We start from the raw sequence: 13,885 nt of genomic DNA, 5'->3' as shown, positions 1-13,885 counted from the left end.
CATTTCTTTTATTCAAACTTTAACTTTTTTATATTATTATATAAACATATTGTATTATTATAACATATATAACAATACTATTATAAAAATTTTAATTAATTCAATTAATTGATTAATCGGTTAAAATTTCATCATCGATCATTTTCAATTGATTTAATTAAAAGAATTTCTTAACCAAATTAACTGTTTGCTACCCATAAATGCATGTAAATTATACTTAATTAACAAATTCTAAGCACTTTCGGTGCCTAGTATGCATAGGCTATAACCAGGCAACAGTGGGCCTATGGCCCTAATTCATAGACAAAATTAAGCTTGAATAAGAGTGTGCATGGTGTCTATTGGGATAATGAAATCAAGAAACTTCTGATTCTCTTCAAATTATGATACTAAAAAATTGTCAAATTGATACATTACAGAAACTACATTTGCCCACTGAGTAAGGAGTTTTGTAATGGTACTAAACAATGGGAAAACTACTCCCCTCGTATTCAATGAATTAGTTTAATGGGGAGCTAAGCATGACAACACACAAAGTGCCAAGGAATGGGTACGAACTACATTGGTTTAGAGTTCACATGTGTACCAAAGCATTATCAGGGAGAGGGAGGACAAAAGCAAGAACATCCCAACCACCAGCTTCTTTGCCTTTTATTTCACAATAAAAATGAAGCTTGGGCAGACAGATATGGAGGGACCCTGTTGATTGAAGAGGGTACTCTTTGAATTCAGGTTTCTTGTCATTCCGAACCCAAATCAGTCTAATTCTTTGGCCTTTTGTCTAGACGCCTAATGTGCAACTTCGTCCTTGGTTTTGAGAATGTTGGAACCTGTTATGGGCAAAGGAACAATATAATGATTGTTTGAATCCCGAGAGAACAATCCACTTTTTTTTTTTTTTGTTTTGTTTTCATCAAAGTATTAGATGAAAGCAAATAAGTTTGGTGGGATCATGTCATCTCAAATCCATTACATATATTTCTAATTAATAAGAAGATTAGGGGGTCCAAATGTACCTTTTTTTTTCTTTAACAGGTAGTCGAATGATCATCTAATAGATTCCTAGTAATAGCCTATCATCATCTAATTATTGAAGGAAAAAATATTAAAAAAAGCATCATGTTATTTCCTTTTTCATCTAATTAAAATATAAGGGGGTGGGTGATGATAAATTAACTAATATGAAATTGAAGAATATGGAGAATAAGAATACGAATTCAATGAGAGTCTAATGGATATTGACTTCACTCAGGGCATAGGCATCATCAACTAATTATTCATCATATTTTTTTGGGTTTTTTTGGAAAAAGCATAACCAAATAAAAATGTAGCATTAGTCACTAATAAAACAATGAAGGGAAATGAGACTATATATATCAAATTTGAATCTGGTTAAGATATAATTATGGTTAAATTTTCTATTTTATGCAATGAAGAAATAACTTATCCTTCCTCTCTCTCTCTCTCTTTATTATATCTATATCTGTATATATAATTTATCAATTTATGTACACACACACCTTAAACTTAACTGAAACGCAATGAAAATGCAATGTCCCTTCAGGCATTCAGATTATGGATTTTTGGCCCACTAAGATGCGACTGAGACAGATTGAATGACCAAAATGCAAGTGCCAAGCCCCAAGATGCAAGTGTTATGATTGACATATGGACAAAAATGGTAAGGGCATGGCTAAATTCAGGATTCTAAATTACTAAAAAACGGTTTATCGGGGAGAGAGAGAAGGGGGGGAATGATTACTTAGAGGGAAGGTAAAGGATGGAGATGGGCTTTTGTTGGGCTCTTCTCCAACATAAAGGTAACTGTTTAACCAGACAAAAGGAAGTGTTCGTGAATGATTGTGATAAAAGGGGTTAGAGGTTCAGAAGCAGGGGTGTCTCCATCTGCTTCCTTCAAACACTGATCTCTTCTGCATTTGTAGTTCCCTGTGTCTCTTTCTCACATATCATTTCTTTTTCTACTCTTTTCTTTGCACACAACCTTCTGGGAGAAATGGAAAGAGAAGGAACATCCACCGCAAATGAAATGAAAAGGAGGTTCAAGAAAATATGCGTTTTCTGTGGTAGTAATGCTGGATACAAGGCTTCTTTCGGTGATGCAGCTCTCGAGCTTGGTAAACAGCTGGTAGCACTCTAACCATACTAATGTTCCAACCAGGAAATTCTTTCATTTGTTTCATTAATTTTCCATGTCCTCAAAGCTTAGGAGAGATTTTGCATGCATGTATATTCCAACCACTCTCGTACATGCTTTGACATCTGATCATGTGTATATTGATTGATGTTTCTTTGACCCTAGGTAGAAAGAAAGATTGATTTGGTCTATGGTGGAGGAAGTGTAGGTCTAATGGGATTGATCTCTCAGACTGTCTTTAACGGTGGTTGTCATGTACTTGGGTACACCTTTTATTTCTGAACTTGCATGTCTATCAGTATGTATATGTATAAATATCCTCTTTGCGGTCTTGTGGGAAAATTTTACCTATTTTCCTTTTGGGTTCCTGTAGAGTGATTCCTAGAGCTCTTTTGCCCCAAGAGGTACTATACTGCCTATATTCCATTATTCCTCATTTTGCATGCTTTACTTAATTTTTGCCTCTCAAAAAATGAAGGTGAAAGCTATTCACTTAAAAAGGAAAAAAAAGACTTCATTGCAGATATCCGGGGAAACTGTTGGAGAATTGAAAACAGTTGCAGACATGCATCAAAGAAAGTCAGAAATGGCAAAACATGCTGAAGCTTTCATTGCACTTCCTGGTGATCTTTCCTATAAATTTCCCATATTTCTCGGATAACTGTATTAGTAAAAAGTTTCTTTAAACAAACTTGAATCAAAACTGTAACGTGCTCAGGAGGTTATGGTACCATGGAAGAGCTGTTAGAGATGATAACCTGGTCTCAGTTAGGAATCCATGAGAAGCCCGTACGTTTGGTCCTCCCTTTCTTTTATTATTTCTTGCAATTTAAAATAAAGAAATCTATGGGTGTTTTCATCTGATTTTGAATTCTCTAACAGGTTGGATTGTTGAACGTCGACGGGTATTACAACTGCTTGCTTGATTTATTTGACAAGGGAGTTGAAGAAGGCTTCATTGACAGTTCTGCGAGACATATTGTGGTTATTGCAGATACAGCCGAAGAACTTATCAGGAAAATGGAGGTATAACATATCTTATGTAAAGAAAAAAATGCTGTTGATTTCACTAGTGTTTATGATATTTTGCAAACATTTTGTGTTGAATTATTGGAGACGATGACAGAACAAAATTGAGGACGCAGTAAGGGATGCTTTGTTAATTTGCAGGAGTACGCGCCAGTGCATGACAAGGTTGCACCCAGACAAAGTTGGGAAGTGGACCAACTATCAGAGTCTACTGGAAGCGGGGAACCCCTAAGCTCTTAGATATTAATCAGCAATCTCTATATGCATAATTAAGATATATCTATATCTATATCTATATCTATATATATATATATATATAGGTGTAGTTCCATATTGATCAAAAGAATATGACAGCAAAGGCAGCCAATCTCTCTCTTTCTCATTCCTGGTGGGAAAATCCTGAGATCCTGAATCATAATTACCCTTTATAGACATGAATCATTCTGATATATATATAATTAATATGTTGCAGCTCCTTTGAATCCATTGTGGGAAATTCTAAAAAAAAACCCTTAAAAGCACTCATCATTTTTCTTTCCCTCTGTTATGGCCATTGACTTGTATAAAAAAAAGCCTGCAATTTGGCTTGAGGCAAGGTGGGGTGGGGCAAAGAGAAGAGAGAAGCATAGATGGTTGTAGTTTTCTGGGGATTATTTTTCCTTTCTTAGGCTCGGGATGCCGTGAGTCAAGTCTTTGTCCACTTGCTTTTATATCTTGCTGTGTGGGGCAAGTTATGAATCAGATTCTGACGTGCGGATGGGAAGCCTTTGGATTTTGGGTTGATAGTTCGCTGTGGCTCTGTAGGCTTGGGTCCCATTAAATAATTGGCATCAATCACATTTGTTTTGGGTGTGTTTTTTTCCCCTTAGAGCCTTTTAAACCTCTATGATCTAACAAATTGACAATCGGAGTAGTGTTTTCCTTTTGCCTTCTTGATAATGCAGCCAAATCTCGTTGTTAAGAATCTGACTCAAACATGAAGAAGTGACCAAGAATCTGATCACATTTTGGTTATGAAACAGGCATTCGATTAGAAATAACTTTAGAAAACAGGACAGCCCCTCGGGAGCATAGCCCCCGCAAGAACCTCCTTGGAAACAGAGCAGATGCCTATGAAGAGTGAGAGTGAACATAACAGATTGTCAGATTTCGAAATGTTCACTTTTGGGGATTGAAACGTTGAGATACTAATGGGTAGTAAAGAACCTATTCAAGTTGTAATTTAAAACGTCAAAAATGTCTGGTTCAGCTGAAGCTTTGGGGCTTTGAACTCCAGTTTCTTGATGTCCAGCAGGATAGAAAAACATGCTGCCAAAATAGCAAGCTGAAATCCACCATTCATTATTTGGACACTTTTTTGCTGTCATTTCTAACAGGCAAAAACCAAATCTGAAACTTAACCCAACTTGTTTCACACCTTCACCACCTACCCCAAGTCCAATGGATGCTTCGATGCTTCTTCTGACAATGTTGTACATGAACAAATGAGTCTTCCCCCCTTTTTCCAAGTTTATGTGAAAAGTAAACTAGGATACAACAAAGTTGTGTTTAGTTAGTATTTTTGGGGGGAACCTTCTGGAATCAAAGTGCGATCCTAGTGATTTTAAAGTTCTCTTGGTGCATTTCCTTCTAAGTTATCTGGCTTGTTTCGTCCCTCAATCAATCAATCTAAATGCTTCATAAAACGTAAAGTCTTGAATCCCAAATTGCAGGTGGAGTCCAAGGGGAGAAGAAAGCATGGAGGTTTATTTTTGTACCATTAACAAACCTCGGGCCATCTTTTCTTCGACTTGTCCTTAACGCCCCATAGGAAGAATAAACGTGGAAGAGAAGTTAACCGCATCTTAGCAAGGAACAAAGAGTCAGAAAGAGTAGGAAAGAAGTTCCAATGGGGCCTTGGAGCCAATCGATTATGAATAAGACGGACGAAGTTGGCAAAGGTGATGTAGGATGGTACTAACAAAGCCAGATGAGCTCTGTCATGACTCGTGAAGAGTTCCAACTCAGTACATCACTTGAACCGTTCATAGAGAATCAGGATCATAACTAGGTGATGTGGACTCAAGTACGGGCACCATTAGCAGAGCACTATCGTTATCAATAGCCTCGTAGTCATGAGTGCGAAAGATTGTCTCAGCCTGCGGAAAAATTGCACCACAATCTCTACAAAATCATTCGAGGCAAAATGAATTCAAGTCTTTCACCTTAGTAATTATGGTTCTCATGATCGAACAGTTCCTCGGCTCACTATAGCTAGTTGCGATCGTGCACACACCAACCATCAGCTAACCTATAAGTGCCTGCAGTTCTTTAAGCTGATGTCCTGCCTGACTTGCAAGTAGGGAACGGGGTCAATTCACTAAGGCAATGGATATGGGAAGAGACTGAAATGTCCTTAGTGATTGAGACAAGGAAAACAGCTGCAAAAGCATTCAATCAATCCCTTCAGACATTGTTCTTCCTTTGTTTTCAATTAGAAAACTAATTGTATAAGAATGACTAGAAATTGTTGGGACAACAGATAGATACATTTAAGGGATTTTTCACAATCATATAAATCAGGCCCTCCATAATATAAATTAAAGGCAAAAAGAAACATATATAAGTAGAGGATATATCAATTAGGTCCACCGTAATGAAGGTAGCACAAAACAATTCTGATTAACTTGTTCAATTGCTGCAAGCCAAGGAAATGCTGATCCTTGAAATTAAAAAAATACTGAGTCACCTACACTGATATCAGTAACATAAGCGTGCAATTTTCTTTCTCAGTTAACACAAATTTCAATTCCTGGTTTTTCTACTGCCATTAGTATCCTAATATACTACAGACAGAAAGCTGCGAACAAGAACTTAGCTCACTTAGGTAAAATTAATCAAAAACACTTTCGATGAACAACAGAAGGGCCAGTCTCATCATAATCTGCCTTTGTTACATGCTGATTTTGTGGAAACACCACTTTAGCAAGAATTGCACCTCCCACCCATGCTGAGTACACTGTCAAATTCTCTGGCATATATTCTGGAGGCTGCAAACATAAACTAAGAAAGATTAACACAACCAATTAGAAAGCAAGTTATACATATTTAGACTGATGTATTTTGCCCCATTCGTTCACCATGTGAGAATTGCCAAATATGGCATTAATTCACCTGGTCACATAATAGATTACCTTTACTAGTGAAGGACGGATAGCTGATGAGCACAGGCTTGCTTCCTTCTGGAACCTATCTTCAAAACCTGCAGTAAGCAGAGGTAAAACAAGTTAACAGCGGTGAAGCAAATAGTCAACATGCAACATATTAACATCAAAGCAACTACACCTAAAATTCTAATGAAACATATGTCATTGCTAAGAGCATGCCTATGCAACATATTATTGACAATTCTCTTAAATCAATCCAAAACTAACCCTCGTTCATTATCCAAACATCAGAAGGATCAAAAGATATGATTCTTACCAGTCATAGAAGTAGTCCCACCACAAAGGACAGTATTTTCTAGCAGTTGCTTCTGGTTCTCAGAAGAAACTGTTGAAATACTACGAACAAGCTGCTCAACAATTCCATGAGCTTCTAAACCCAAAATAGATGGTTGAAACAATGCCTCACCAACAGTAAATCTTTCTCTTCCAATTCTTATCACCTGAATTGACATTTGAAAAGTATTACAATAAAAAACAGAACAACTCGGAGATCCTAAATGCAGATGCACCACATTAAGAACATTCATCTTCTTTTTCTTATGTATGATATGCAAATTTATAACAGCCATTAACTGCTTATGTCAATCTTCTACATACTCCAAATTATAATATGAGAGATATTGAGCCAGCAAACTTTAAGGAGGCCCAAGGTAAGATTAAGGACTTTGATAAAAATCAGGAACTTAAACAAGGGGGAAAATAAACCAAAAAAGAAAAAACAAACCTGTCCATCAGGCAGGGTATGTTCCTCTGTCTCACATGATTTAAGGGTTCTGTCATAAGCAAGTTCATCTTCAGCACAACATGAGAACTGCTCTTTTAATTTCTCAACATCTGAGAAGCTGAAGTTTACCATAGGATTGGATTTACCCAGTTCTTGAGCAAGTAACTTTGTCAAATCAATACCTCCAATTTCAAATCTTCTTGAGGCAATGTGTTGGACAGCACCTTCAAGTACCGGAGCTATGTCTGTTGACAAGGGCAAAGACCACATGGCACAACAGAAAATCAATAACATTAATAAGAAAAAGCCTTTGCAGCTTAAAGCCAAGTATAACTGATTCCTGATCTATTGTCCACAACTAAATTCTAACTCTATGAGGTATGCTAAATACCTCACCAGTAAGATATTTTATTTTCACTTCCTGTAATTACTCAATGTTCAAGGCCGTTATTTATTTTGTTATGAATTTGTGAAAGAGCTCAATACTTGTTATCCTGCTGGTCTTATATTTTCTGATATGAGTAAAAAGATTTTAACTTGCCCATTACACACACGAGTATAGAACCAAGCACCCAAAATATTAAACCTCACATGCTTCAATGCATTCATGCACATACCTATCTTCCCATGACCAATATCAACAGTACAACCTGAGATACGCCCAACAGCATACAGAGATAATACTGCTTGCTCTGATGCATAAAATCCCGAGACATTAAAAGTTTCGAATAGCAACTGCACCAGTTGTTCTCTGACAGCCTGGAAAATAATTAGTTATAAGGAGAAACATAAAGTATAATAATTTTACAGCATTTATTCACATGGTAATCAACCTCAAAGAATAATAGATTTGGCCAGAATGTTAGGACAAAAGTAAAATGGGCATGGCAGGGAAAATGAGGAGGTACTACAAAAGGGTTTAACAGTTACCAAATCCCTTCTACTAATTAAAAGCCAGTTAATGAGGGATTACAGCAGGTAAATGAAATCTGCATTTAGCCTAAAACTACAATTGTCTATTTTTCTCAAGAATAGGCAAACATAACCTTTGATCGAACTGCATGCTGTTCGATACTTTCCTTTAGTCAGAAAAAGATCAACTTGACGATCAGCAAGAATAGAATGAAAAAGATAAGGTGGCCAACCTTGGGAGTACCAAGTGGATCTGTAAACAATATTTGTCCTTCATTCCCAACTTCCCATCCAAGGCCAGTGTATAGAACATGGTGCAACAAATCTTCCATGGCATCCCAGTCTCTAATGAATCCTCGCACAACAGGATCAATTGTGACATCTTCAAACATTGAATTATCAGCTGAGGATCCATCTTCAAGCATGCGTTTCATTTGAGTAGGAATTATCTGACCACAATTTAAAGAATTAAAATTGCCATACCTCACACCCGTACAAGTAATTCAACCAAAATGAAAACACAAAATTAAGAGAAGACGCAACACTTATTCAAACCTTCTAAAAGAAAGAGATTAAAGGAGTAGAGAGAGAAAGAGAGCAAGGTTTCAACGACTTTCCTTTCATGTCAAGGCTCAGAGAGGAAGAAATCCAAAATCTCCCATACAATAAAAGGAAATTCAACATTGCCACCCCAAAGAAACTAAAAACTAGTAGCACGCTTGATGACACGAGTCCATAAACTTTTTTTTTTAATTTTTTACACACACTCTAATACAGTATAAGACATGATTTATCCTTCAACAATATCCGCAAAACCAAGTGAGTAAAACGTTAAAGTTGACAGCATCATGAAAATGCTGTATTCTGCAAGAATTCCCATGATTATAAAGACGGAGTCACACAAACCATGAAATTCAATTGTTCCAACTGATAGGAACAGCACAATAGTTTTAGTTTTTGTCTCTTTCTTCTGTAATTTTTCCGTTCAGGAACTGGTCTCAACGTCCCCTTAGACTTTTCTCAGAAACAATTCTACTTGTTTTTTCAATTTTCCTCGTTTGGTGTTTCTTTACCTATTCGAAGCGAGGTGTTGAAGAAACATACCATGGACGGAGCCTGATCTGGGATCGCGGGTCCCGCCTTGAGAAGCTTGGAGCCAGCATCGACCACTGCCGCCTCCATTTGGCCACGACGTGCCCCAAAACGTAAACCCTAATTATCAATCTGCAGACAGAGAGACAGAGATGTATGTGTTGGGAAAAACCCTAGATTTGGTGTTGGGGTTGTAGTCAGAGGGTTTATCAATCTGTTGAAGGCTTAAAGCTCTTCGCTTTCAAAATGGCTAAAGCACTTTGGAAATGCACGAGCGGGGCTTTGTCTGTTACTAGTCCTACTGTCTACTGGGTAGCCTTTTTTCTTCTTAGCGGGCAATGGTATCCTCCCTCCTCGTTTAAAATCTATTTATTTATATTATTATTTTTGTAAATAAATAAACTCTCTTTACACTTTGTTAGAAAATGGGGTTAACTATTCTTTCTTGTAACGACTTAGCTTTTTACTATGAGCAGTAATAGTGTTATCCTCAAATACGTCTTTGTAATGGTAAAGCTTGGATTGATTAAAGAGGAATCTCTTCAGACCGTCACAAGGGTAGACTAAAGGAAATATAATTTCTTGAAAGAACGTATATGAGTGTATAAATGCATTAAAAGATAAAGAAAACAGTGTACCAACAAAGGAGAGAAATAAGCAGAAAGCAGAGAATCTATCCCGTGTTAATCCTCCATGATCCATCATACCCACAATTATACCCTTATGCACCAACCAGAAGGCGGCTAAGCATAGAATTCTCAACCAGTTCCTGTTTACCAACCCCATCAATCTGCATTTTCAAGTAAGCTACTACCTATACACTGATTAACAATCAAGATTAAGATTCAATGAGAGTAAACTGAAAACCAGATTAGTTACAAGATATTAGGACACAAAAGTAGCATTTCTCTTTCATATTAGACTTGCTGTCGAAAGTTCCTGGTTGGTGCATGCATGATAATCCTCCAGGTATTTGACCTCCAAATTCAAAGGCATACTGCTTAAACCGTCACCATCCAAATCCACGGAGAAATGACCATCAGTTGCAGGACATGCTGGCTCCCCATCCCCTACTGAAATTAAGTTGAAGTCTTCACCAGCTTGAGAACCATCATCACTTTTCTTGGAGCAAGAAGTACCATTATCTGTGAATGGCATGTCACTGATGTCAAACAAAAGGGCTTCAAGGGGAGACTTGTCATTGGAGTTGTCTTGAGAAGTAAACTTTACATCCAGGATTGGACTTTCAAAATCCACTACCGAAGAAGAATACGATAATTCCAGAACATTCTGCAGAAATTCTTCATGAAGACCTTGTTTGGTGACTTCTGCTTTAATTTCTGTGTCTCCAGGAACTCCTTCCTCATCAGCACCAGAACCATCATCAACATGATTTTCAAGGAATTGATTCAGAATATCAGCTTCATCAAGAACCAAAGTTTTGCTTGTTCCACTGCTAACTTCCCCATTTCCCACGTCCCCTGCTATCTGGTGCAAATCATGTCTGGCTGAAGAAACTATGCAGTCCACTGTGCCATGCCAAGTAACTTGTCCTTCACAGTCTTCAACAACTTCTTTAATTGTTTGCTCAGAATCATGGTCATTAAGAGAGCATGTCGCCTTCACTATTCTCTCTGAAGGACAGTTGGAGGACACTGATGCTATAGTAGAATCCATCCCATCACTTGTGTCAAGACTGCAAGATTCAGATGTTACTCCAAAATGTGATTTCGGTGACACCTTTTTGTCACTGCTACCGTCTTCTTCATTTGAAAAATCAGGGGCTTTTACAGTAAGAGCTTGAGTATATTTTTGAGGCTCAATTGAAGTTGAAGACAGGAAGCTGGCAAGGGCAGATGCTAATGCATCATCAATTGACATAGTCTGCTTTGGTTTATCCTTAGGAGAATCAATTTTTGATGCATGATCATCTTCCTCATCATCAGCATTAGAAAATTCAGGAGCAGTGACTACAAGACTTGGGAATGACTGAGTAGCATTTACTGAATAAATGATTTCATCACATTGGAGAGATGAGGAAAAATCCTTCTCACGTGATTCACACAGATCATCGCAGGAAGATTCATTTCCAATGTTATAAGGAGTGTAATTATCTGAATCGTGGCATGAAAATTCAGGGGCAGAATATCTTGTGCAAGACGGCAATTCAGAATTCTTAGGCTTCTTAGTGAGTTCTTCAAGCTGCTGCTCTACTCGCTGGAGCCTTGCATCAATACTGCTTATGGGCTTTAGCATGTTCTCTTCAAACTTCAATAAGAGACCTTCTACTCTGCTGACTCGAGAAACAAGATGTTCCAGGAATTTTTCAATATGCCCACATGATAAATCGCCCTTGGCCTCTCCATCTTTAAGTTGTGGGGGGATCTCATGTCGATTTAGTTCAATTGTTGCTGCAATTGATTCCTGCTGATTGGCTAAACCGGGTCTTCCTTCTTGCGGGATTTCGTTTGCACAATTTAATGGTTCAATGGTCTTTGGCCCATTTTCCTGTGTTTTTTCGTTCTCCTTTGCGCCAAAACTGTCTTCATTTTGTATTTGGCGAAGACATGCTGTTTTAGATAACTGCAAAAGTGTCGGAGCAAGCATGGCCATAAGAGAACTTCCACCTGCACTTCCCATCTGACCCACTTCATTTTCTGAATCATCTGATTCAACAGGATCACCAAACACGTAGAGTTCATCAACACATACACAGCCTTTATTCTGAAGTGAAAGCAAGCGGAGAGTAATAGACATGCAGGGGTTTGCATCATTGATCTCAGCAGTAGCTTCATATAAATCCTGAACGTTTTCACCAATCAGCAATGGATTAAATAAAGACACAACTATGACTCTATGTCTAACTGTGACTCTTGTGATAGTCTCCTGTTTGGAAAGGAGAGAAAAAGAAGAGGGGGAGGAAAGGACTATTCTCAAGTTCCTATTTTCCCCTTAAAACTAAGATTTCCATGTTGCAACTATGTTCCAAACTAACTCCTGAAAATTAAAACTACTCATGCTTTGAAGTTGAGAAAGTCAACTTGCCTTGTTAATGTTACATTTCTTTGACCCATTTTTTTCTTTAGTTCTTAACCATTCCATTATTGCTTCTCGATTCTAATCTTTTGAACATGTATAAAGATATAAGCTCTTAATAGTTTTCGCCCCAGTTTCACCTGCAGTTTCCTCTCATAGTTGATACAAATTAGTTTCTCCAATTGCATGGAAATAGGTTAAAAAGATGAGCATTTTTTTTCTTTTGAAATTACCAAGAACAAGCAGTTAACACCATAAGAAAAAGGGGAACGAAGGGAGCTTTGCTTGGATGAATCTGCAAGTAAAAAAATTTTCACCTGTGCGCTCACACTAAAATTTGATGGCACACTGCTTCCACTATCAAGCACAGGAGTATCAGGAGCTTTCACTTCAACCCAATCATCTTCGTTCGAGTTTGAATTGCTGTCATTTTTTAGTCTCTTTTCATCCAACTCTTTATTGGCTCCCTTTAGATGTGCCAAAGCAGCTTCATCGAGATTGGCTGCATGAAGCACCTCTTCCTCTCTGGAGGCAATACCGCAGCGAACAGTACAGAGATACTCATTGCTGCCCTGATGTTTAGGAGCATGGTATATTTCGTATACTCGAGCAGTACTTCGGACATAAACCTGTCGCACTTCTTGTTTTTGAGCAAAAGCAACTGCAGCATAAGATGATTCACACAACGTGAGTAAGGAATACAAGAATTTGGACAAAAGGGATATTTGTACAAATTCTTTATCTTTGTTTGAATTTAACCATCAAATTAAAACAATTAAATTCAAGAAGAACAAGTCACTTCACTGATCTTAACTTCAAAATGCTGAATATTTCACCACAAAAAGGAAAACCCAATAATCCAGTAAGATCATGTTGCACGCTAACAGTTTTTTTTTTTTTGGTCAAAGTCAGAAATTTTCATATAAAAAAGAAAAAAAAGCTGAAATTACTGAATGGGAGATATAATAGATAGAATCATGGTAAATCTTTGAAGGACTTACTGGTGATCTCGCAGGGGGTGGTGGAATCAGGTGAAGTAGGGCACAAGATAAGGGGGGATTTAGGAGTGGAGCCGACAGCGCTAGGATCATGGATGTCGTGTTCATATTCATCGGAGTCGGTGAGCGGCGCAAACGATGACTCGAAGGTGACGGAACTAGGGAGAGAACCACCGGCGATTGACCAGTTGGTGGAGGAGCTCCAAGAAGCGTCGTCGTCTTGGAGTGATTCCATGGTTTTTATCGAGTCTTTGAGTACTGCCTTGGTTTCTAAATCTGTTTCGTCGCGGAAAGCGACTTTAAGCGAGTGACAGAGAATAAAGAAAGTGGCTTTCCTGCCTTCGAGGGATGGAAACGTGGAGGTGATAAAGTCGTAATTTATGGGATTTTTTTAGGACAATCTCGTATCACAAGCTGCTACACTTCTGCCACCTCAATATTAGTTGATACTAGCAGCGCATTCGTAGTAACGGATATGGGAGATGGGAATCATTTTTCTGTGAATAATAATCATTAAAATCTCCGAATTGAATTCCAGTTTCTTTAATTTAAGTCATTGAAATGCCAGTTAACATTGACAATTCCAGGCTCTTGCAATGGCTGTTTGGCTCGTAAATGGAACCAGACAGACATGAGCCAGTTTAATACCAAGTTGTGCTTGGAAATGTGAGTTTCAGTTTTTTCCAGGACACATGATTGCAGAATCCATGGCAGACAGAGATCATGCCTCATG

General features: G+C 37.9%; 3 protein-coding genes across 5 annotated transcripts; 1 reads left to right on the top strand and 2 right to left on the bottom strand.

Annotated features, from left to right (window-relative positions):
- LOC18614620 (cytokinin riboside 5'-monophosphate phosphoribohydrolase LOG1) lies at nucleotides 1,849–4,111 on the top strand. Of its 3 annotated transcripts, none has more exons than XM_007052453.2 (7): nucleotides 1,849–2,146; nucleotides 2,321–2,418; nucleotides 2,529–2,559; nucleotides 2,634–2,778; nucleotides 2,874–2,944; nucleotides 3,038–3,181; nucleotides 3,326–4,111. In XM_007052453.2, the coding sequence occupies exons 1-7, from the start codon at nucleotides 2,015–2,017 to the stop codon at nucleotides 3,422–3,424; spliced, it is 720 nt and encodes a 239-aa protein (XP_007052515.1). In that variant the 5' UTR covers nucleotides 1,849–2,014; the 3' UTR covers nucleotides 3,425–4,111. The 3 variants fall into 3 exon arrangements, with proteins under 3 accessions (XP_007052515.1, XP_007052516.1, XP_017977837.1); XM_007052454.2 differs by having other exon boundaries at nucleotides 1,850–2,146; nucleotides 2,679–2,778; XM_018122348.1 differs by having other exon boundaries at nucleotides 1,850–2,146; nucleotides 2,667–2,778.
- LOC18614618 (actin-related protein 7) lies at nucleotides 5,785–9,471 on the bottom strand. The gene is made up of 7 exons (XM_018122336.1): nucleotides 9,131–9,471; nucleotides 8,260–8,475; nucleotides 7,732–7,873; nucleotides 7,115–7,359; nucleotides 6,647–6,830; nucleotides 6,358–6,425; nucleotides 5,785–6,213 (listed from the first exon to the last, which is right to left on the bottom strand). The coding sequence occupies exons 1-7, from the start codon at nucleotides 9,206–9,208 to the stop codon at nucleotides 6,061–6,063; spliced, it is 1,086 nt and encodes a 361-aa protein (XP_017977825.1). The 5' UTR covers nucleotides 9,209–9,471; the 3' UTR covers nucleotides 5,785–6,060.
- LOC18614617 lies at nucleotides 9,773–13,788 on the bottom strand. Its single transcript, XM_007052449.2, has 3 exons — nucleotides 13,156–13,788; nucleotides 12,472–12,815; nucleotides 9,773–11,920 (listed from the first exon to the last, which is right to left on the bottom strand). Exons 1-3 carry the CDS (start codon nucleotides 13,385–13,387, stop codon nucleotides 10,031–10,033), a joined length of 2,466 nt encoding a protein of 821 aa, XP_007052511.2. The 5' UTR covers nucleotides 13,388–13,788; the 3' UTR covers nucleotides 9,773–10,030.

The sequence above is a fragment of the Theobroma cacao genome, chromosome 1 (assembly GCF_000208745.1).
Source record: "Theobroma cacao cultivar B97-61/B2 chromosome 1, Criollo_cocoa_genome_V2, whole genome shotgun sequence".
Taxonomy (NCBI): domain Eukaryota; kingdom Viridiplantae; phylum Streptophyta; class Magnoliopsida; order Malvales; family Malvaceae; genus Theobroma; species Theobroma cacao.
This window is presented reverse-complemented; position numbering and strand designations above follow the sequence as displayed.

Coding starts and splice junctions, on each gene's coding strand:
- LOC18614620 (XM_007052453.2), top strand. CDS start 2,015: ATGGAAAGAGAAGGAACATCCACCGCAAATGAAATGAAAAGGAGGTTC. Junction 2,147..2,320: donor TCGAGCTTGGTAAACAGCTG/GTAGCACTCTAA, acceptor CTTTGACCCTAG/GTAGAAAGAAAGATTGATTT. Junction 2,779..2,873: donor AGCTTTCATTGCACTTCCTG/GTGATCTTTCCT, acceptor TAACGTGCTCAG/GAGGTTATGGTACCATGGAA.
- LOC18614618 (XM_018122336.1), bottom strand. CDS start 9,208: ATGGAGGCGGCAGTGGTCGATGCTGGCTCCAAGCTTCTCAAGGCGGGA. Junction 8,476..9,130: donor CAGATCAGGCTCCGTCCATG/GTATGTTTCTTC, acceptor AATTGTGGTCAG/ATAATTCCTACTCAAATGAA. Junction 7,874..8,259: donor ATCCACTTGGTACTCCCAAG/GTTGGCCACCTT, acceptor ATTATTTTCCAG/GCTGTCAGAGAACAACTGGT.
- LOC18614617 (XM_007052449.2), bottom strand. CDS start 13,387: ATGGAATCACTCCAAGACGACGACGCTTCTTGGAGCTCCTCCACCAAC. Junction 12,816..13,155: donor CACCCCCTGCGAGATCACCA/GTAAGTCCTTCA, acceptor CTTATGCTGCAG/TTGCTTTTGCTCAAAAACAA. Junction 11,921..12,471: donor ATTTTAGTGTGAGCGCACAG/GTGAAAATTTTT, acceptor GAAAACGTTCAG/GATTTATATGAAGCTACTGC.